The 24646-nt window shown below is 44.7% G+C and overlaps 1 protein-coding gene across 1 annotated transcript in view; it reads left to right on the top strand.

Annotated features, from left to right (window-relative positions):
* LOC123767096 (kinesin-like protein KIF14) overlaps positions 1-24646 on the top strand; it is a 474367-nt gene that overhangs the window by 427833 nt on the left and 21888 nt on the right. The window contains 1 exon segment of the mRNA XM_045756600.2: positions 16726-16813. Within this exon segment, the coding sequence (XP_045612556.2) occupies positions 16726-16813 (88 nt within the window).

Raw genomic sequence — 24646 nt, 5'->3', positions numbered from 1 at the left:
CCTGTGATCCCCGCCTGGCTGGATACTGATACCTAGGTAGTTTTCATGTGTCCAGACACCGGCGATAAGGTGGTATTATTTATTTAACTTAAGAGATATATATTTTTAAATGTTGTCACATTAACGACTACATCTTCCTTTCTTCTGACATATAGATTTTTAAGATTAATTAAAATATATGGAAACTAATTATACAATTTATTGGCTGGTGTGCAGGGCTTCACACTCTCAGAGCTAGCCATCAAGTAACTATCAAAACGCATATATCTTCGTTTTCACTTCAGTTATATTTATGACAAAGGATTTTAAATGTAGCCTATATTTCTACCTTTCTGATGACATAAATACTTTCGTTAATTACAATATCTAGATCAAACTAATATTGATTTTCAAAAGGTTGTATATTTTCCATCAATGGAGAGCATCAGCCAAGAAGCCTTCTTTAAAATATGAATATCTTTCCTCACCTAATAAGACCTAATCTCTGAATAAAACGCAAAAAAAAAAGACTTGATTGTAACCTATCCAACGCTGCCTATTGGATGGGGGAGAGGGGGTTATGTGTAGGATAAACATATCAATTGTGACACTAGCCCTCCATATAAATCAGTTGCTTAAATTATAAACTGTACTTGTGGTCGGTCTCGAGCCCATTGTTGATGTGACAATGTGTATTGACTTTTGTAACTAGCCTATCAAGATTATAACTTGCTTGGCTATAAGAATTGTGGGGCTCAGTCCCTGAGCCCATTATGTGCCTCTGTAACACTCCACTATCGTCCATAGGATGGGTATGGGGTGCATAATAAATGAACTAAACTAAGCTCTGCCTTTTTGATAACATATACAATTATTAGCTTTATTTGTGAATCTCAATTAATTAAACAATATATCACAGAGCCTGTAGAGTTCGGTGAGATGAGCGAAGAGACATGGGAGATTTAACGAAGTCGATTTAACTTCCAAACATATATTTTTTAATAAATGTTAAATGTTTTCTGGCTAGTTATGTTAGATTTTATTAAAAATACGTATTCTACTTGTTAACATTATAATTTAAATTTGTGATAATTTGTGCAGAGAAGTCCGACAACTGGATATGCCAACAAACACTTACCAAACAACGATATATCTTGGATAAGTCGCTCCACAACATTGCCGCTTGGACCATCGACTTCCTTTGATGCTACTTATTTCATAATGAAATTATATTAGTTTGGAGTAAATATATGTTTTCTCATGTTCTGCATTAAGCACCCACATTATAGTGAGTAAATATACCATATTACTTCATTACTTAAATAATGCTAGGAGGGTTTGAGTAGCTTTGGGTCTTTAGTGCACAGAATCTCCAATAGATGGGGCGAGAGTCGCCCCATCTGTCTCACCCGAGAGAGAGTCGAAACTTAAATTAAAATTGATATATCTTTGTTCTCGAACATGATATATTTCATTTGGTGCAATTATAATAATGTTTATATCTCGGTCTTTCTGGAGGCATATAAGATTTTAGGCTTTATTAGCGAATCTTTGTTAATTATACAATATATCGGCAAGTGCGTAGGCGTCTGCACTCCATGCCCGACAAGCTACTGAGCGCTACTATAAAAACATATGTATCTTCACTTGAGCTATAAATATGTCTATTGTAATGTATTTAAAATGAAGCTCTTATTTCTATCTTGCTTAAGACATATAAAACATTTGTGTTTATTAACGAATTTACGTGAAATAAACATTGATCTGAGAGAGAGTTGCTCTGTCGTTCAGTCTGTACGGGGTGGGAGCTCCGTAATTTTTAAAATACATGAATCTTCATTAGAACTTTAAATATGTCTATAGTAAAGTGTTTAAAGTGAAGCTTATATGTCTGCCTTTCTTGAGACATATAAAACATATATGTTTACTAACGAATTCACGTGAAATAAACATTGTTCTGAGAGAGAGTTGCTCGGTCGATCAATCTGTCCGGGGTTAAAGCTCGGCTATTATAAAAGTACACGTATCTTTGCTTTAAATTTAAATATGCCTATGGTAAGGTATTTAGAATAAAGCTTATATTTCTATCTTTCTTGTGACATACAAAACTATTACGTTTATTAAGGAATCTGCGTGAAATAGGCATGGTTCTGAGATGAATGCTGCGGTTTTCGAGCTCGACGCGCGGCAATGGACGCCATACACATCCAGTGGGTGTTATTGGACCCCATACCCATTCTATGGGTGGTTGGAACCCTATACCCATTCTATGGGTGGTTGGAGCCCCATACCCATCCTGTGGGTTGTAGTGGACGCCATACTCATCCTGTGGGTGGTATTGGACCCCATACCCTTCCTGTGGGTGGATGTGATCCCCATACTCATCCTCTGGGTGGATGTGACCCTCATACCCATCCTGTGGGTGGTATTGCACCCCTTACCCACGTAACAGGTGGTAGTGGACAATATACCGATCCTGTAGTTGGTAGAGTAGACACAATACCATCCTGTTTACAGTAGTTTACCCCATAGACATTCCAATGTACCATCGTTTTCTGTTAGCGTTCCTACAAAACATCCTTTAAAGATTTGTAAAGCACAAACTATGGTATATAATATTGATTGGTGAAGGACTGTTACTCTATGTAATCATTTTTAGTGCTTATTATAATTTACTAAGAACAACTAATATTTCTCAAAACAAAACTACGAGCCTTCATTAGGAAGTAGCTGATCTGTAATATTCTAAGAGCATGGACAATAGCAGGTAAATTTCACAACCCATGTGGGACCTGAAAAGTACAATTTTCCTTATAATTGAACCAATCACGACTATTCTGCTATCTAGATTGACGGACGGGTACTGTGAGACGTAAATTGGTACGTGAGGAAGAGTTTGGGCCTTGGAAAAAAAGTAACTGGGAATATATCACATATTTACTAATTCATATGCAACATATTGACTTTAAGCATTAAGTCATATATGTGCTGTCTTGTGTGAGAACGGGTTGCTTGGGGTATTGGTGCTTGTTTGGTTTGGCCGGGGGGTGCGTCCTGTGTTGTCCGGTTGTGCTTTTTGCTGTTGCTGGCGTACCGTGCCTGGGGATGCGCTGTGGTTGATCCGGTTCCTTCGTTCCCTGTTTTCAGGGCTCGGGTCTCCCAGGTCGTCCTCAGTGTTTTCCTTCTTCCTGCGGCCTGTCTTTGCGCCCGTGCTGTTCAGACGTTTGCAGCATTTGCTGCTGTGTTGGTGACGTCTCGGGCTCATTTCGGGCGCAGGGATTTGTGGGTCGCACAGGTTTTTGGCCGCCCATCCATATGTAATTACCTAAGTGTAATTACCTAAGTGTAGTTACAGGATGAGAGCTACGCTCGTGGTGTCCCGTCTTCCCAGCACTCTTTGTCATATAACGCTTTGAAACTACTGACGGTCTTGGCCTCCACCACCTTCTCACTTAACTTGTTCCAACCGTCTACCACTCTATTTGCGAAGGTGAATTTTCTTATATTTCTTCGGCATCTGTGTTTAGCTAGTTTAAATCTATGACCTCTTGTTCTTGAAGTTCCAGGTCTCAGGAAGTCTTCCCTGTCAATTTTATCAATTCCTGTTACTATTTTGTACGTAGTGATCATATCACCTCTTTTTCTTCTGTCTTCTAGTTTTGGCATATTTAATGCTTCTAACCTCTCCTCGTAGCTCTTGCCCTTCAGTTCTGGGAGCCACTTAGTAGCATGTCTTTGCACCTTTTCCAGTTTGTTGATGTGCTTCTTAAGATATGGGCACCACACAACAGCTGCATATTCTAGCTTTGGCCTAACAAAAGTCAATGTGCGTCTGTTCTTGGGCGTTCTTGTTGTCTTGGCTTTGCGTTGCAGAGTTTGTGGCGGCCGCCTCCCGGGTTAGCCCTTTCTTTTCCTTCTCTTTGGGTATGAAGCTCCAAGGAGCCGTAGGGGCTTCCCACAGAAAACCAGCGTTGAATGTAATGAAACGCCATTTTCTGGGTGAGCCCCGGAGGCTCCGTGGAAACCCTCCCTCCCACCGGTCGGCGGTTTTTTCGCGTTGGTTGAAGCTTAGCTTCCGAACTGGAGCTTGGCAGCCGGCGTGGTAGGTCCGGGGTGGGGAGGGCTGCGCGGACGATCGGCGCGGCAGTAAAGTGTGATGTTTGCTTGTTTGCTAGTTTCCTTGGGATTGTAGGGAGTTTTCTACCTCTCTGTTCGGTTTTTGTTGTAGTTTCTTACCATGTGGGGTTTGTTTTGTTACGCCTACCTTTCTGGGTGCCTAACCCCGGTCGATGGCAGATAAGGAAAACCCCCAACCATATGGGGTTTTCCAGGGCCATTGCACCCTGAAACCTCTCTGAAGGGGCCAGGTTCTGGCGCTGGTCCCTGGTAGGTCTGAACTCCTTAGCTAATGTCCCGGTCTAACATAACATACATTAGCCCGATAAGCTCCAGGGAGCCTCCGGGGCTCACCCAGAAAATGGCGTTTCATTACATTCAACGCTGGTTTTTTATAGATTTGGCAAATGCTACCCTCTCATTTAAATTATTTAATTCGTCTGCCACTGTTAGTAGAAGAGTGCACTCACGTTTTCTGGTGGGAGGGTGGAGCCCCTTATAGCTTCCATTAGCTGCAATGCTGATATAGTGCCAAACTACTAGGTGCCATGAGTCGCTGAGTTCTTTTAGGCCTACCAGGAACCACAAGCCAGAACCTGGTCCCATCTAAAGACATGCAGAGACCAGTGGCACTAAGATCAAATTGTCAGTGAATTTGAATCATGTCTGCCACCACCAGGGAAGCACCCAGAAAGTCAGCCAGACAAAACAGACCAGTACTGGCCATAAGGAAATATCAAAGTCTTAAACTCACCATAAGAGCTCCCCAACATTGTAAACAAGTGGTTAATAAGTTCTGAAACTAGCACAAGTTCATTAATCCCATCTTTTCCTCCCTTGCTTGTGGGGAGGAGGGAGGCAGACATGGTCAGCTGGCTGCTCCACCCTCAGTTTTGCTGATGGTAGACAGTGTGAGGTGCCCTCTCTTTTCATTCTGGCTCCCTTGTTTTGCTTCAACTGTAATACTAGAATGAGCTAACCATGGCATGCTTAGGTCGGCTTTCTCAGCCTCTGGTGAGCTGGGTTGGTTTACTTGTATCCATTTCATGGTCTCTGACTCTTCCCTTCCTCTTTCATTCCAAAACGAGACTTCCCTTCTTGCTTTTGATAGGACTTATTTTCATTGTCGGGGTTCCAGCATAGCAATTGGTGTCTGGGATTCCTGCAGGGCCATTCCCTGCAGATCCTTGAAAATTCTTGTGGGTTCAGTGGTCCACTGGATATCCCTGCTGAAATTGCACCTGCCTCGAGTGAGTTTTAGGGTTGTGCATTGTCTGTACCACATGGCAAAGTCTCATATATTTCTGTATCTGCCATGCTGCCCGCTGAGTTGGTGATACCTGTAACCCTCAGTCATGTGGAACTTGTTCTCTTCATTGTTGCTCACCTAACAAGCCCTTGTGATGATGATCACAGTTTTCAAGCAGCAACCGCTTTACACTTGGGGTTTTCTGTTTTATGGGGATCTGGGGTTCTGTGCCTGGTTGGATGCCCCAGAGCTGCACCAGTTGGTGTTTAGGGTTTCAGAATTGGAGGTGATGTTTAATTCAACTGTGGTTCCATCTGCATCTCCTCTTCTTTCCTCTTTAAGCATGGTGCACACTCCCTCCTCTTCTTTTGATTCCAACCCGATGCATTTGAGGTTTCAGGGTCGGGTTGGGATGTGACTTGGCTAGCTCCGGAATACACCCCTTCCAACTTGGGCGCAGAGGCGTTGAGCCTGATGATCCCACTGAGGCTTCTGGATCTTTCTTTTCAGCCAGCCTCAACCTTTGAAGCCTTTTTCCTTAGCCTCCGCTTGCCCAAGTGCCCTCAGCTGGGGCAGAGCTGAGGGCCTTTAAGCTGTGGTTCCCAATAGGACTAGAGGTAGTCGGCTGTGGGTCCCTTGGGTCTTGTTTGATCCTTTGTGGATGTGTGTTCCTTCTGTGGAAGGTCTGCTGTACATGGAACAGGGAATTCGTTTGCCCTTTTCCCTGTATGAGTTGATATGAGTGCAGTTTCCCCAGGTTTTGTTTTTGGATGCCCTTTTGGTTCCTCGAATTCATCCTTTTGGAGGTTTCTGGCTTCTTCCCTTCCTAGGTGGAGGCTTAGGAAGCTGTGTGTGTGTGTGTGTGTATTTCCTGTGCAACCCAGATTTGTCCTCAGTCATGATACCAGCATCTTTTGGGGTTGGTTCTCCTTTTTTGGATGTGTTATGAGATTCTGGCATTGTCCTGGCTGGCAGATACCCATTTGGTTTTTTCTTGGAGCTGGTGTGGTTTTTGTCAGTCCCGCTCAGTTGAGTGGTATAATTACCGATGTGTAGTTACAGGAGGAGAGCTATGCTCGTGGTGTCCTGTCTTTCTAGTACTGTCATATAACGCTTTGAAACTACTGACAGTTTTGGCTCCGCTTCTTTCTCACTTATTCCAACAGTGCTTTTTGCAAACACACTGTTTGCCAAAGGAAACTTACTAATATTTTTTTTAGCACCTTTGTTTCATTAGTTTGAATCTATGATCTCTTGTTCTTGAGGTTGCCAGTTTCAGGAATTCCTTTGTCAATTTGGTCAGTTGCCATTATTATTTTGTAAGTGGTGATCAGAAGATCAGAAGACCAACTATCTTTGGTATATTTAATGGTTCTGGCCTCTTTTCATAACTCTTGTTTTTCAGGACTCAGTCATTTTGTGGCATTCCTTTGCACCTTTTCCAGTTTATTGATGTGTATCTTGAGATATGGGCGACATGCAACTGCTGCATATTACAGTTTTGGTCTCGCAAAGGTCATGAACAGTTACTTTAGTAATTTCACCATCCATGTAATTAAAAGCAATTCTGAAGTTGAAAAGTATAGCATACACTCTTCGCATAATGTCCTTTGTGTTCCTCTGGTGACATTCTACTGTCCAGAACCACTCCTAGATCTCTTTCTTTGTCAGAGTTCTTTAATTCCTTCCAACATAATTTATACCTGCTTGATACCTGCTTAATGGGTCTTCTACTCCCCAAGCCCGGCCCAAGGCTGGGCTTGTCTTGAGAGTTTGGTCCACTAGGCTGTTGCTTGCAGCAGCCCACAGGCCCACATACCCACCACAGCCCAGTTGGTCCGGCACTCTTGAAGATGTCCACGTTGTTTCGGCATTGGTTGTATGTGTGGTCTACTTTCTCCTATTCCACATTCCATAACATGTCATTTATTCACATTGAATTCCATTTGCTACATGGTGCTCCAAGATCAATTTGAAGGGCATAACAATCATCTTGGTCTTCTATCTTCCCCACTAGCTTAGCAGCATCAGCAAACATGTCCATATAATTCTGTATTCCTTCTGGTAGATCATTTATGTAAACCACTGGTTCCCAAACTGGGGGCCATGTTCCCCTGGTGGGCCTTTGTGCGCTATGTAAGGGGCCCTAACTTATGGCACTAATGTAGGGCCCCATAAGGGGGCACTGTGCAGATTATGATACCTGAGAGAAGGGGAGAAATAACCAGCTAGTACAGTAAGCTCACAGGTTGCTAAACAAAACCTTAATACTAGGTGCAGGCGATGAGTCACAATAACATGGCTAAAGTATGTTGACAGGATGACGACGTTTCGGTCCGTCCTGGACCATTTTCAAGTCGATTGACAATCGACTTGAGAATGGTCCAGGACGGACCGAAACGTCGTCGTCCCTTCACCTTCTAGTGTGTGGTCTGGTCAACTTAATACTAGGTGTAGGGGGGCCAATAATAAGGATGCTATATGAAAAAAGGGTAATGACCATGAAGAGTTTGGGAACCACCATTGTAGATGATGAACATTATTGGTGAATGAACTGAACCTTGTGGTACTCTGCTAGTAACACTTCTTCTGTCAGATACTTTGCCTCTGATTCCCACTATCATCTTTCTGACAGTTAAAAAAATTTCATCCATGTCAGCACCGTCACTATCTTACAGTTTCTAAAAACAACCTCTTGTGTGGGACTCTGTCGAAAGCCTTTTCTGTGGGGAGCCCTGTCCCTGTCGGCATACTGATTAAGTTCCAAATGTCATCAGTCACGGGGTTCATTTTGCCTTCTATGACCACAAGCCAGAACCTGGCTCCCTCAGAGAGGCGAAGGGAGCGCTGGCCTATGAACGTTTTACATGTATAGTTTATCATCTTTGCCCCCATCAGGTAAGCACCCAGAAAGATAGGTGAATCAAAACAAACTACTGAATGATTTACAAACAAGACCAAAGCCCTAATATTGTCAAAAGAACTCCCACACAATGAAAACAAACAACCAAAATTTTGTCGAACCAACCCCTCCGCCCTCCACTTGTAACTCCACCTCCCCCCTAAGGAGGGAGGAGGGAGCCCAGCTGATCCGGGCCGCCACCAGTCAGTTCTTGACTGATGTAGTGTGCAGAGTTGTTAGTTGTTGCTCTGGCTCCAGTTTCCCATTTTCTTTGGTGTTTTTGCCTTTGAGGTGGTGTTCCTATATAGAGGTGTGTGAGCCAGGAGTTTTGAAATACAGGAACTGCATGTGCTCAGGGTTATCTTCCCTGTGCACTCTGTTAGTACTGCCCTTGTGCATTCACGGTTGCCTTCCCTGGGGGCGCTCAGGCAGCACTCACTTCAGGAGGCTTCCTCGCAGGTGATGGTCCTCGCCTTTGGGGTAAGCCGGGGGTCTTGTGCTTTCCGTCTTGCCCTGGCTACGCGGAGTTGTTTTATTACCAGTGGGGCACACTGTGGATACTGCTGCCTGCTCTTCAGCTAGCGAAGACTCACTGATGATTCCGTTTCCTCACTGATGTTTCTCCCAGGCCTGCTTGTTTCCCATTGTCGAGTTCTTGGGTTTTGATTAATTTTTTAGTTTCACTCCCGTTTTATTTGCTTGCTTCTTGCTTGGGAATTCTGCTGTTTGCCTAATTAGGTGTGCCAAGGGTGTCTTCCTACCCCCTTGGGCCTTCCTAGTGGCTTCTAGTAGTCTGGCACTTGCTTGCACCGAGAGGGGACTTACCAGAGAAGCTGGCCCCAGTGCCTGGGCTTCCTGTAGGATTTATTCACCCTATAAGTCCTGGAAAACCCCCTCAGGCTCAGTTGTACAATGGGCACCCAAGGCACCCACCAAAACTCTCGCAATGCAATGGTCATCATTCAGGTGTAATGGTTTTGGTGGGTGCCCAGGGTCTTGGTGGCTTGGTATCTTGTCACCATCCCTGGTTTCTTGGTGACCTTGTGTTGCCTTGGTGTGTGTGTGTCGCATCAGCAAGTCTCGCCTTCGACTTGATACCAGGTAGGCAGAAGCACCATAGGTAAGTCCTTTGTTTATTCCTGTCTCTGTGGATAGCTAGCTTTTGGGACCCACAAGGATCATCCCAGAAAACTAGTGTTGAATGTAATGAAATGCCAGTTTCTGGGCAAGCCCCAGAGGTTCCCTAACAACCTCCCTCCCTACAGTCTGCAGTTTTTTTCATCGTTCTTAAACTGAACTGTGGCAGTCTGGGTCAACCGGCCCGGCTCCCTCCTTTCCCCTAACCAGGAGGGAGGTGGAGCCTAACTAGCAAGAAATTGGTTCGACGAAGTTTTGGTTGTTTTCACTGTGTGGAGTTTTTTGGCAGTATTAGGGCTTCGGTCTTGTTTTTTAATTATGTAGTAGTTTGTTTTGATTCGTCCATCTTCCTGGGTGCTTCCCTGATAATGGCAAAGATGATTAACTTTACGTGTAAAGTGTTCATAGACCATCGCTCCCTTCGCCTCTCTGAGGGGGCCAGGTTCTGGCTCATGGTCCGTGGTAGGCAACAAGAACTCCGCAGCTGATGACACTCAAGTAATATGGCATTTAATCAGTATACTAGCGTTTCAATTACAATTACATTCAATGCTGGTTTTATCTGCTTAGTGCTTCAGTGGCTCACACACTTCTCCTTCCTGGTGTCGATTTTTGCTTTTGGTGTTCCATTCGATTAAGACCGAGACAACATGATGGCCGGCAGGTGTGGTTGGGGGATTTTCGACTGTAACTAGAAATAACAGGTTGCGTGATTTACTCTACTATTTTATTTTAGGGATTTTTTTTTTTTTTTTTTTTTTTTTTTTTTTTTTTTTCCAAATTTTATGTTTATTTTTACTCTGCTGTTATATGTTTTGCTTCATCCTACTTTTCTGGTGGCCTATTCTATCAATTAGTATGATCTTAAACCCTCTGGTTCTTTTTCCTTTGTGAAGGGACCAAGTTTTGACCTCGGGACATTAGGCTTTTTAAGCCTCGCAAGGGCCTGGTGTTAACCCTTAAACTGCACAACACGTCATATGACATGTTGATTAACTTGCCCAAAATTGCACATCACGTCATATGACGTTTTGGAGTACTAGGCAAGATTTAAACGGCCCACTGATACACAGGGTTCACCTCAACATAACTTCATCAGTGTTCATCACAGAACACAAAGAGTAACAGTCAATCAAATAAAATTGAGTCCGAGCGCAGTTAAAAGCTCTGTACCTCAAGGTACAGTCCTTGCATCACTGCTGTTCCTTATTCTCTTATCTGATATAGACAAAAATACAAGTCACAGCTTCGTGTCATCCTTTGCAGATGATACAAAAATCAGCATGAAAATTACCTCTGCTGAAGACATTGAAAAACTACAGACAGACATTCACAAAGTTTTCGATTGGGCAGCAGATAATAACATGATGTTTAACGGTGGTAAATTCCAGGTACTCAGGTACGGCAAAAATGAGGATCTGAAACATAATACAGGGTACAAAACACAATCGAATCTGCCCATAGTAGGAAAACAGCATGTCAAGGATTTGAGAATAATGATGTCCAACGACCTAACGTTTAGGGAGCATAACCAAGCAAGTATTGTGTCTCAGTCAGAAAAATGATAGGATGGATTACGAGAACCTTCAAGTCCAGAAATCCCATCACAATGGTTGTACTCTTCAAATCACGTGTGTTGTCCCGTCTTGAGTACTGCTCAGTACTCATTTCCCCCTTCAGAGCAGGAGTGATTGCTGAAATAGAGGGAATATAGAGAACATATACGGCACACATAGACGAGATAAAGCACCTAAATTATTGGGATCGTCTCAAAGCTCTCCAAATGTACTTTCTAGAAAGGAGACGAGAGAGATACCAAATAATATACACATGGAAAATACTGGAGGGACAGGTCCCAAATATGCACAGTAAAATAACAACGTACTGGAATGAACGATATGGAAGAAAATTCAGGATAGAACCAGTGAAGATCACAGGTGCCATAGGCACAAATAGAGAACACTGTATAAACATCAGAGGTTCGCGGTTGTTCAACGTCCTACCAGTGAGCATCAGATATATTGCTGGAACAACCGTGGACATCTTCAAGAGAAAACTAGATTGTTTTCTTCAAGGAGTGCCGGACCAACCGGGCTGTAATGGGTATGTGGGCCTGCGGGCCGCTCCAAGCAACAGCCTGGTGGACCAAACTCACAAGTCAAGCCTGGCCTCGGGCCAGGCTTGGGGAGTAGAAGAGCTCCCAGAACCCCATCAAGCAAGTATCAAGCAGGGCTCTTGTAAACAGATGCCATTTTTTAAAAAAAGTCGGGGGCAACATTCCCAGGTGTTAGGACCTCAGTACTGAGTGAGCCACCAAGGCTGGCACACGCAGCATGAGCTCACAACACTGCTGTTCAGCTTGTGACCACAGCATCGCCTAAAAATGTCAAAATATACAAGTATATGCTATTATTTAGCGATGATAGTATTACAGAAGACCCCTGACTGCGATAAAAATGTCCAGGATTCTGATAATAGCAGGATTGTTTTGATAATTAGTGCTGTAGTGGGAGGAGTAATCTTGGTGGGGAGGGAGGTAACGTTATCTGTTGACTGTGTGACCAACTTTTACTGTCTGGACTCCCTATACCAGCTTAGTCGTTCGCTATGGTGAACAAAACATGCAGATACTTATATATAACGTCTGTATATAGTGAATAAAAGCAAAAAACAGTATGGTGGGAAGAGAAGGTTGGCGAGTCAGGTGAGGTGAGGGAGGGCAGGGAATGACAGCCAGTGGCGGGCTAGTTGGTGTGTGGTGGTCACTCCTTGCAGCTGTTTGACTTGGCATACCAACTTAGTGATTCCTTATGGTGAACACAAATGTTGATACATTTATATAACATGTATATATAGTGTAATGACAGCAAAAGAAGTGTCGAGAGAAGCCATTTTGGTGAGGGAGATGGTGACATCTGCATGACTTGTCACGCTGGGTAAGGGTGGCTACTAAGCTCTTTGGGTACTATGCCGCCTTAGTTGAATAGTTATGGTGAACAAAACATGTAGATACTTGCATATAATGTGTGTGTATATAGGGTAATAACACCACAACAGTATACTTGAAGGAGGAATGTTAGTGCGTCTGGCCTTGAACCAGTGACGATTAGGGAGCATGAGTTGTGTGGCCACCTGTTACTGTCTGCCATCACCATACAAGATTAGTGGTTCGCTATGGGGGAACTCAAATGTAGATACTAACATATAACGTGTATATATAGTGCAATAACAGCAAAAGGAGTGTCGAGAGAAGCCATTTTGGTGAGGGAGGTGGCATCATCTTCCTGACTTGCACTATACCAGCTTAGATGAACAGTTATGGTGAACAGAACATGTAGATACTTGTATATAACGTCTGTATATAGCGAATAAAAGCAAAATCTGTATGGTGGGTGGAGGATGTGGGCGAGTGAGGAGTTTTTGAGGGAGGGAGTAATAGCGAGTGGCTGGCTGGCCACACCTCATTGCTTTTCGACTCGCATTATCAATTTAGTGGTTCGTTATGGTGAGCAAAATAGGCAGATACTTATTTATAACCTGTGTATATAGGGTAATAACTGACAAAGTATTTGTTCACTGTTTTATGACCATAATAATTGAATCAATAATATGCACACCATAATTTTGAGTATAGCGATAGTTCACACATTTGCAGGCGATGAGTCACAATAACATGGCTGAAGTATGTTGACCAGACCACACACTAGAAGTTGAAGGGACGACGACGTTTCGGTCCGTCCTGGACCGTTATCAAGTCGATTGTGATGAGGAGGTAGAGACAGGCAATAAATAGGCAAGAGAGAGCTGAGGAGGAAAGTAAGGTGTAGGGGATAGTAGTAATAATGAGAACTGCAGAGGGCCTATTGGCCCATACGAGACAGCTCCTATTATAACCACCGAATGAGAAGGAGATAGTAATAGGAAAAAGAAGAGGATAGCAAGGGAGCGTAGGAGAAAACAATGAACAGAAAAAGGGGAGAAGAGAGAAAGAAAAGGAAAGAGAAAGAAAGATAAATGGAAGGGGTAAGCTTATGTTAAGTGACGTTTGTTAGAAAGATTAGAGCATTTGAGTATATACTGTGAAAGGGAAGAGTCCACAGCAACAAAGCCAGGACTCAAGTTCATGTTGGGTACATTGTGTATCAGAGGCGATTCTACAAGACGGCGTCTGTGTAGAGTAGAAGCAGGAAAGATTATTTTGGAGGAAGACCAATCAATGGGATGATTAGAATCCCTCACATGGCAGAAGAGAGCATTGTTAGTGTCTGCAGACTTACCACTTCTCTTGTGTTCTTTAAGTCTGTCATTCAGTGTATGGCCAGTTTCGCCAAAGTATTGGAGAGGACAAGATGAACAGGAAATAGAGTAGACACCAGCAGCATTAGAAGCAGGAGGAGCAGTGTGAACTAGATTGCTACAAAGTGTGTTGGTTTGTCGAAAGGCGAGTTTAATGTCAAGAGGACGAAAGGTATTGGTAAAAGTTTTGAGTTCAGATATGAAGGGAAGGCATAGTACAGTGCTACTAGTGTTGGAAGCAGGTTATCTTGAGATGATTTCAGGGGTTTTTAGTGTCCCCGCGGCCTGGTCCTCGACCAGGCCTCCACCCCTAGGAAGCAGCCCGTGACAGCTGACTAACACCCAAGTACCTATTTTACTGCTAGGTAACAGGGACATAGGGTGAAAGAAACTCTGCCCATTGTTTCTCGCCGGCGCCTGGGATCGAACCCAGGACCACAGGATCACAAGTCCAGCGTGCTGTCCGCTCGGCCGACCGGCTCCAGGTTTAGGATGAAAGAAATTTTGTTTAGCTTGAGAGTAGGCAAGGTTGATGAAATGCAAAGGATAACCAAGGCGAGAGAATGATTTGTAGATAAAGGCAATTTCAGAATCAAGAAACTGAGGGTCGCTGATGCGTAGAGCGCGGAGGAAGAGAGAGACAAGGACACTTTTCTTAACAGGAGGAGGATGGTAGGAAAAGAAGTGAATGTACATGCCACTATGCACGGGTTTACTGTAGACAGAGAAAGATAACCCAGACACAGAGCTGTGAACATGAACATCAAGAAAAGGAAGGAGGGAATTAGATTCCCACTCAACTTTAAAATGGATAGAAGGAGCCAGATTGTTAAGAGAGGCGAGGAAAGGCTGGAAAAGATTAAGGTCATGAGGCCATAAAGCAAAAATGTCATCAACATAGCGAAGCCAGAGAGAGGGACGAGTATCAATAGAAGGAAGAAGAACAGTTTCGAAGTATTCCATGTAGAAATTAGCAAGAACAGGGGAGAGAGGGGAACCCAGAGCGACACCGAAAGTTTGAGTGTAATATTTACCGTTGAAAGAGAAAGAGTTAGTCAACACAGAGTCTAATGAGATCGAGGAAAACGTCAGTGGGAAGCGGGAGAGGAAGGAGGCCCTCTGACGTCTTCTGTCTGAGGAAAGAGAGAACGTCATCGAGCGGAACATTAGTGAACAGAGAGTCGACATCAAGACTAAGCATCTTACAAAAGGGCTGCAGGCGCAGTCTTTCTATGAAGTCCTGAGAGTGACGAAGGTGGGCAGGGGAAAAAGTGCCAAGGTAAGGTGTCAGGGTTTTAGCGAGCCAGGAGGCAAGAGGATAGCTGACAGAGCCCCGTGAAGAAATGATAGGACGAAGAGGAACACCAGGTTTATGAGTCTTAGGAAGACCTTAGAAATAAGGAAGAGAAGGGCAGATGACACGGAAACGTTTAATGAGATCAAAGTCAGGAGGGCAAAGACTAGAGAGCTGTCTTAGTTTGTGGTTAAAGGAAGTTTTGAGGCGATCCAAAGGGTTAGAAGTCAGAGGAGCATAAGTGCGAGAGTCAGAGAGCAAGACATCTGCTTTTCGGAGGTAGTCCTCACGGTCAAGGACAACCACCGAATTGCCTTTGTCGGAAGGAAGGATAAGAATAGAGTTGTTAGATTTTAGGGAGGCAAGGGCAAGCTGGAAGCGACGAGAAAGGTGGTGATTTTTAGAAAACAAGCTGTCAAGAACGGGGATAAGGGCCCCTCTAAAGGCAGACAGGTCTGAAAGAGTACTAGAGTTAGAATTGACAAACCTGTCAAAGAAACTAATGAGATCAATGCCACAGCATGGGCCAGGGGAAGTAACAAAAGACTGACCAAGACCAAGAAGTTCTTGCTGGTGCTTAGAAAGAGAGTAGGACGAAAGGTTGGTAACACAGTCAGAGAGAGAGTATTTGGCCCAAGGACTGTTGGAGATCAGGCGTTGAAGTTTGTTGTGTAGTGTGGAGGAGTGGTGGGAAGAGGAGACGTCGTGAGCAGTGTCAAATGCAATTGGAAAAATGATATTGCATAGATCACTGGGAAGAGAAGAGGGCAGAAAGCGTTGCTGTTGACGAACAGCAAGAAAAGCCTTGTCAACTTGCAAGGAGGTGGCATGAATAAGTTCTTGAAGAAGAAGGCGGGCATGTTCAGGGAAAGGAGATCCCGAAGTGTTGAACTGGAGAAAGTGAGATAAAGAAAGAGGGAGAACTTGCTCAGCAAGACAGTCTTAAAGAAACCTGAGCTGGTTCTTTCGACGCTTGGCGGCGAGAAGGGAAGATTCAAAGGTCCGAAAAGGCCGTTTAAAGGAAGGTTCACACATTTTATTTTATAAATATATCACACTACACACTATTGAATAACATTATAGCAAAAAAAAACAAAGAAAAAATAAGACATTGAATTAATTAGGTAATTATATCTTTGTGGCAACCCCCCAACTGCCAGCTTTGGCGAAGCAGAACTTTCCTGACGCTTCCTGAGTCAGCGCCTCTTTTTTGCCAGACTTCCCCGACCTATTGCGGCCAAAATATGCCACTTATGATTTTTTTTATTATTTTTCCCGTGATCAGGGAAGACAAATTAATAGGTTTTAAGGAGATTTTTTTTTTATGCGCCCTGTGGGTGACAAAGGCCAAATTGCCCTTAGCAACACAAGGGTTAATCTATTTGGGTGAAGCCACCAAAGAACAGACCAGAAAGAAGCATTTCATTACATTCATTTTTTTTTTCTTTTTTTTTTTTCTTTTTTTTACCCCTTCTATACAGGCTGTGAGGTGTCACATTTCAGGGGTTCAAACACACAAAACTAAAATATATAAAACACCCACTTTTTCAGTTTGATCAGTAAATCGTGTACAATATCTGGTTTATCATCTTGACGGCTTTGGGATAATTTTGGCTTCCCTACAGTAGTTGCACTGTTCTTAAATTTGTCCGTACTTTTCTCCCAGTACAGTATGCAAGTAGTATATGTATGATGTACAGTATTGCATATTTATTTATTAATGCAAGGTTTATACATAGTTTTTCCTTTTAGTTCTCAGGACTCGGATGCTCTCTCAGCAGCTGCTCATTCAGCTACAGCTGGTATCGCTGCATTTCTGAAGAAATTTGAAAAGCTTAGCGTAAGTATATTTGCTATTATATTTCATTTACTTCTTGTAAAGACGATTTCTTTTTCCATCATCACATTTCTTGTTGAAGATAACTGTTATTTGGTGTTCCTTAGTTGTGGCATGTGGGTGTTACAACTAGTGGTAGTGTTGTATATGGTGTTACAGCTAGGGGTAGTGTTGTCTGTAGAGTTACAGCTAGTGGTAGTGTTGTGTGTGGTGTTACAACTAGTGGTTGTGTTGTGTGCGGTGTTACAGCTAGGGGTAGTGTTGTGTGTGGTGTTACAACTAGTGGTAGTGTTGTGTGTGGTGTTACAACTAGTGGTAGTGTTGTGTGTGGTGTTACAACTAGTGGTTGTGTTGTGTGCGGTGTTACAGCTAGGGGTAGAGTTGTACGGGATGATACAGCTAGTGGTGGTGTTGTATGTGGTGTTACAGCTAGTGGTAGTGATGTATGTGGTGTTACCAATGTAGCTTTGCAGCGTCAACTGCTTCCCAGCCAAATGCACTCTTATGATGTTACATTGAGAAATCAAGGGACGAATGCCCTCATCTTCAACTTACATGCCCTCGTCTTCATCTGTTCATGCCTATAGTGTGCATAATAGACGGGCTTGATTTCCTAGTCACAAGCGTACGCGCGCGCACACACACCCATCCTCCCTTGGGTAAAAGTGACCATGTCTTTTTGGGAATAAAGTATGCAATGCGTTATAATCTGGAAGAAAATATGACGGTCGATGCAAATGAAAAACCTTACTTTAGGAGAGGACATTATGGCAACCTTAGAAAATTTTTTAGTGAGTATAATTGGACAGACTTATTGCTAGGCAAGGAAGTGAATGAGATGTATATCAGGTTTTGTGAAATATATGATAAAGGCACAAAAAAATTTATACCAAAACAGAGAAGCAGAACTAGGAAACAGGATTGGTTCAACAGAAAGTGCGAGAGGGCCAGAGACCAAAAGACACAAAAATGGAATCAATACAGGAAGAGGCCGAACCCCCAAACATACCAGCGATACAAAGATGCGAGAAACAACTACACAGCAGTGAGGAGAGAGGCAGAAAGAAATTTTGAAAAAGGGATTGCAGACAAATGTAAAACAGAACCAGGTCTATTCTATAAATTCATAAACAACAAATTGCAGGTAAAGGATAATATTCAGAGGTTGAAAATGGGAAATAGATTCACGGAAAATGAAAAGGAAATGTGTGAAACATTAAACGAAAAGTTCCAAAGTGAGTTTGTACAAAATGAAATCTTCAGGGAACCAGATACAATAAGAATTCCAGAGAACAACATAGAGCACATAGAGGTGTCTAGAGACGAAGTGGAAAAAATGCTCAAGGAGCTAAATAAGAACAAAGCAGTTGGTCCAGATGGAGTTTCACCATGGGTTCTGAGAAAATGTGCTCCTGAGCTCAGCATTCCTCTTCAACTGATTTTTCAGGCATCCCTGTTTACAGGAGTTGTAGCTGATGTGTGGAAAAAGGCTAACAAAGTTCCAATCTACAAAAGTGGAAGCAGGGAAGACCCCCTTAATTATAGACCGGTATCATTGACCAGTGTAATAGTCAAAATATTGGAAAAAATAATTAAATCTAAATGGGTAGAACACCTGGAGAGAAATGATATAATATCAGACAGACAGTCTGGTTTTCGATCTGGAAGATCCTGTGTATCGAATTTACTCAGTTTCTATGATCGAGCAACAGAGATTTTACAGGAAAGAGTTGGTTGGGTTGACTGCATCTATCTGGACCTAAAAAAAGGGTTTCGACAGAGTTCCACATAAGAGATTTTTCTGGAAACTGGAAAATATTGGAGTGACAGGTACGCTTCTAACATGGATGAAAAATTTTCTGACTGACAGAAAAATGAGGGCTCTGTGATCAGAGGCAATGTATCGGACTGGAGAAATGTCACAAGTGGAGTACCACAGGGTTCAGTTCTTGCACCAGTGATGTTTATTGTCTACATAAATGATCTACCAGTTGGTATACAGAATTATATGAACATGTTTGCTGATGATGCTAAGATAATAGGAAGGATAAGAAACTTAGATGATTGTCATGCCCTTCAAGAAGACCTGGACAAAATAACTACATGGAGCGCCACTTGGCAAATGGAATTTAATGTTAATAAATGCCATGTTATGGAATGTGGAATAGGAGAACATAGACCCCACACAACCTATATATTATGTGAGAAATCTTTAACCCTTAAAGTGCGCATCACGTCATATGACGTGTTGGACGTTGTTCCAGTTAACTGCGCATCACGTCATATGACGTGTTGGAGTACTACGCAAGATTTAAACGGCCCGCGGATACCCTGGGTTCGCCACACCTTCATCAGGGCTCTTGTAAACAGACGCCATTTTTTTTTTAAAAAAAAAAATCGTGGGCCAAACTCCTGGGTGTTATTGGCCTCAGTATTGAATGAGCAACCAAGCCTGACGCACCCAGCATGAGCTAACAGCACTGATTTTCAGCTTGTGACCACAGCATCGCCTAAAAATGCCAAAATATACTTGTTCATGCTATTAGGTAGCGATGATATTATTACAGAAGACCCTGACTGTGATAAAACTGACCAGGGTTCTGATAATAGCAGGATTGTGGTGATATTTAGCGCTGTGTGCCATGGAGGGAGGAGTAATGCTGTGGGAGGCAGGGTGGTGACGATGTCTTCTGACTGTGTGTGGCCACCTTTTATTGACTGCACTCACCATACCAGCTTAGTGTTCGCTATGGTGAACACAAATGTAGATACTTATATATAACGTGTGTATAGAGGGTATAAACAGCAAGAGAAGATTTGGAGCCGCTATTTTGGTGAGGGCGGTGGCGTCGTCTGCACGACGCCACCGTGCAGACAACGGTGTTGTTTACTGGTTACCACGATGGTCTTTGGGCACCATACCAGTTTATTTGTACAAGTATGGTGAATAAAACAGGTAGATATTTATATATAATGTGTGTATATAGCGTAATAACGCCACACAGTATTGTTGAAAGAGAAATATTAGTGCGTCTGGCCTTGAGGGCGGCAGTCATTAGCTGACTGTGTGAGGTCCTACGTCTTTGTGCCTTTACTCACCATACAAGCTTAGATGTACAGTTATGGTGAACAAAACATGTAAATACTTATATATAACGTCTGTATATAAGATATATAGCATAATAACACCACACAGTATTGTTGGAGGAGAAATATTAGTGTGTCTGGTCTTGAGGGCGGCAGCCATCAGCTGACTGTGTAAGGTCCTACGTCTTTGTGCCTTTACTCGCCATATAAGCTTAGATGTACAGTTATGGTGAACAAAACATGTAGATACTTATATATAACGTCTGTATATAGTGAATTATAGCAAAAACAGTATTGTGGGAGGAAAATGTGGGTGAGTCAGATGACTTGAGGGAGGGCGGGAGTGGCTGGCTGGTACACGGCGGTCACTCCTCGTTACTTTTTGATTCATAATAGCTACTTAGTGGTTCGTTATAGTGAACAAAACATGCAGATACATATATATAACCTGTGCTTATAGTTTAATAACCGACAAAGTATTTGTTCACTGGTTGATGAACATAATTGAATCAACAAGTTAAAAAAACGATTCTTCGCGGCGGGGATCGTATTCCAGGGACCTGCCCGAAATGCTACGCATACTAGTGGCTGTTAATAAAAAATTGGGAGCCGGTCGGCCGAGCGGACAGCACGCTGGACTTGTGATCCTGTGGTCCTGGGTTCGATCCCAGGCGCCGGCGGGAAACAAAGGGCAATGTTTCTTTCACCCTATGCCCCTGTTACCTAGCAGTAAAATAGGTACCTGGGTGTTAGTCAGCTGTCACGGGCTGCTTCCTGGGGGTGGAGGCCTGGTCGAGGACCGGGCCACAGGGGACACTAAAAAGCCCCGAAATCATCTCAAGATAACCTCAAGATAACAATATGCACACAATATTTTTGAGTACAGCAATGATTCACTCATTTTATTATATAAATATATCAAACTACACTATTGAATAATATTACAGCAAAAAAAACTATGAAAAATCAATCGGAGACATTGAAATAAATAGGTAATTATCTCTTTGTGGCAACTCCGGCCTGATAGCTGGCGAGCAACAGACCGCCTGGGACGCACGCTGAGTCTGCGCCTATAATTTGCCAGACTTCCCCGCCCTTTAGCGGGCAATATATGCCACTTACGATTTTTTTTATTATTTTTCCCGTGATCAGTGAACAGAAATTAACAGGTTAGGAAGAAAAAATAATTTTTCTGTGGGGAGCCCCTACGGCTCCCTGGAGCATATCGGGCTAATGTATGTTATATTAGACCAGGACATTAGCTAAGGAGTTCAGACCTACCAGGGACCAGCGCCAGAACCTGGCCCCTTCAGAGAGGTTTCAGGAAGCAATGGCCCTGGAAAACCCCTTGTGGTTGGGGTTTTCCTTATCTGCCATCGACCGGGGTTAGGCACCCAGAAAGGTAGGCATAACAAAACAAACCCCACATGGTAAAAAACTAAAACAAAAACCGAACAGAGAGGTAGAAACTCCCTACAATCACAAGGAAACAAGCAAACGAGCAAACATCATACTTTACTGCCGCGCCGATCGTCCGCGCAGCCCTCCCCGCCCCGGGAGGGGGAGGGGGGAGCCCCAGACCTACCGCGCCGGCTGCTAAGCTTCAGTTCGTTCGCTAATGTCAACCGGGATTGACGCTTCTCTGGCCTCAGTTTCCTAAGCGGTGTTTGCCTTGTGTGGTGTTCACTGCCGTGTGTTGTGTTGTGTTGTGCTTTGGCCAGGAGTACCTCATGAGTACCTAAGCGCCCTGTGAGTACTGCCCTTGCGTAACAGGGTTATCTTCCCTGGGGCGTTCGGGAACCATTCCCATAGAGGTTCTTGCTGCTCGGCATTTGCCTCACCCTTGGGGCCAGCTGGGGCTTGGGGCCCTTGTTTGGTCCTGGGTAGGGATTGGTATTGTGCTGGTTAGGGCGTCAAGATGTTGCACAGCCTGCCACCTAAGCGGCGGCTGGTTTCTGTTGCCTCTGAAGACGGTGTACTTTTGCGGGGTTTTTCTTTTGTTTTTAATTTTTCTTGCCTGGTGGGGGTCTGCCTAAGGTGGTTAGTTCCACTGGTAGTGTTTGGCGGCCCTCTGCTAGGCCCCCGTGATTGTACACGTCTCAGGGGTTTTCAGTGCTATAATCTACCCTCTTGTTATGTTTGGGTTTCTTAACTGGTTAGCAACACCTTGCCCGGGCTTCCCGTAGTTGTTACCCTATGGGCCCTGGAAACCCCTGTCTGGGCTCAGGGGACCATTGAATGTGTCTTCCGGGTTCCAACCCGTCTTGTACGGGATCGTTGGTTGCTGTTCCCTTGTCTCCGGGTGACAGTCGCCATTTTTACCGCCGTCATGCTGCCTGTTGGGTCACTGACACCTTGACCCGGAGTCTTGCGAGAGATTCTCTGCTTGTTCTCCAGTACTCTCCTGATGTTATTACTGTTCAGAGTACAGGCGGCATCCGTGTTGCAAGCTAGGTTAGGTTGCTGCAACATGCTAGGTTGGTTTCCCACTCGAAAGCCCCGTGGCCGCCCCGTTTGGTTAGGTGCTGTTCGCCCCTTTCCCTCCATGTTCCCGGCTCCGGACCGTCTGCGGGATTCGGGGTCGGGGCGGGGTTTAGTTGCGGCAGAGACTCGGGTGGTTTTCGGGGGCTGCCCCGTTCGGGTTGGGGACGGAGGTTTGAGCCTGTCCCTCCTGCCAAGGCTTCTGGGTCTTACCAGCGGCCCTTTCTTGTTGCCTTTCCCATGGACTCTTGCTTTTCTTTAAGGGCGGAGGGCTTGGAGGACGGCTCTGCCCCGGGGCCTCTGTTGTTGGTTCCTGGGGCTGTGGGGGATGCCTGCTAGCAGTTCTGGGGCAGTTTTGCTCCTGGCGGGGTTTTTCTGCTGTTGGGCGGCGTTTTTCGCCCATCCAGTCTGCTAGCTTCCCACATTTGCTGGCGTGTTTTTGTGTATTTAGCGTCAGTCACAGCCCCTGCTGGCGGCCATTTCGTCTGCCGGTTTCCCTGCGTGGCCACCAGGGGCGGCGTTGCAGTTTGTTTACATGCGACTGGGTGTGCGAGCGAGCGTCTCGGGTGAGTTTTCATTTTTTTTTTCAGGGTTTTTGTTCTCCTGTTGTCGTTTTTTTGCTTTTCTGGTGTTTTCTTGCCATTGCCTGTACCTCTGGGAACGTTTGGGTGTTGATTTTACACCGGGTTTTTCCAATTTTTCTGTTTTGGGTCTAAGCCTTTGGGTTTAGGCTCTGCCCCTGGCTGGTATGCTTGCTCCCACACCTTGTCCCTCGGTTTTCGGTCTGTTGGGACCGTTTTCGCAGGGGGTTCTGCTGGGGGCTGTGCTTTGCCTTTCAGTGGTGTTCTCCGCCGGCAAAATGTGGTGGTTTGGGCTCCCCCTGGTTCGATTCTGGGTTCCTTTGGGTTCCTTGGTTTCGTTCTGGAGGTTTCTTCCTCTTGGGCCCCCTTTTGTGGGTTCAGGGGACTTTGTTTCCTCGTGTGACCCGGTTCTGCCTTCTGGGGTTCTGGGGTCTTCCTGGCTTGCAGACTGATCTTTTTGTGTCTTGGCACATGTTGTGGTCGTGCTGGGACTTTGCAGGTTTTGCTGTCGAGGTGGGCCTTTTGATGCAGTTTTGTGCCTTCTTTGCCTGGCCGGCGTGGTGCTCTCTGCCCACTAGTCGGCGACTTGTATTTTTACAATATATGTCCTCACCTAGTTGTGCTTGCGGGGGTTGAGCTCTGGCTCTTTGGTCCCGCCTCTCAACCGTCTTATCAACAGGTGTACAGGGTCCTGTGCCTATTGGGCTCTATCATGTCTACATGTGAAATTGTATGGGGGTCAGCCTCATTACTTGTGTGTGGAGTCACCACATTCCTTCCTAGTGCTTTCCAATTACCATTCTGACACTAAAAAAAAAAAAAAAAAAATCTTTATCTCTGTGGCTCTTTTGGGCACTCAGTTTCCACCTGTGTCCCCTAGTGCGTGTGCCCCTTGTGTTACATAGCCTGTCCTTATCAACCCTGTCAATTCCCTTGGGAATCTTGAATGTGGTGATCAGGGCCCCCCTCACTCTTCGTCTTCCAGCGAAGTGTGGTTTACTTCCCGTAGTCTCTCATCATGAATTAGGTAGTGTACTTTTTCTTTCGGAAGGGGTTCTGTTCCCTTCTCTGTTGACTGGGCGCTGGGGAAACAGCTTGCTCTGTTGCCTCTTGCATGATCCCGCTGTTGGTGGGCGCTTTGGGTTGTCTTCCGGCCTCTGCTGGCATCGGTGGACGGCTTCTCCCCCTTGGGGGGGGTTTTCAGAGCTGGCGGGGTGGGCTTCTTCCCCTGCGCTTCGTCATTTCTTCTTCGTGGGTGCGTGGGGCGTGGTCGATCCGGCCCCATCCTTCTGGGGTTCCCGTCTGCTCTTTCCAGTCGTGAACTTTTCCCGTCTGCAGTTCTTCTGGACTTCTTCAGTATGCGCCCTGGATCCTATGCCCTCCTCGGAGGACTGTTGTCTCCTGTTCGGATTCTGTTGGGGCCGGGTGCCTGGATGGTGGCCCTGGACCTCCAGGTCACTTCTTGGCACGTTCCTCTCCAGTTTTCTGGGACTGGCACAGTTGGTGGTGGGGCTTCAGGTTTGCTGTATTTATTGCCTTCCCTATTTTGTAATGAGCACTTCGTATACTTTTTGCATCTTTACCGGATCTTAGTGCCCTGTCTGAGTCTGAGATTCGGTGTCTGGCCTACCTCGACGACTGGCTGGTGTGGGCTCCCAGTCAGTCCGCTTGTCTGCTCGCCAGGGGA

Source organism: Procambarus clarkii, chromosome 53 (genome assembly GCF_040958095.1).
Source record: "Procambarus clarkii isolate CNS0578487 chromosome 53, FALCON_Pclarkii_2.0, whole genome shotgun sequence".
NCBI classification, from domain to species: Eukaryota; Metazoa; Arthropoda; class Malacostraca; order Decapoda; family Cambaridae; genus Procambarus; species Procambarus clarkii.
The sequence above is the reverse complement of the archived record's forward strand: the minus strand, read 5'-3'. Positions and strand labels throughout refer to the sequence as shown.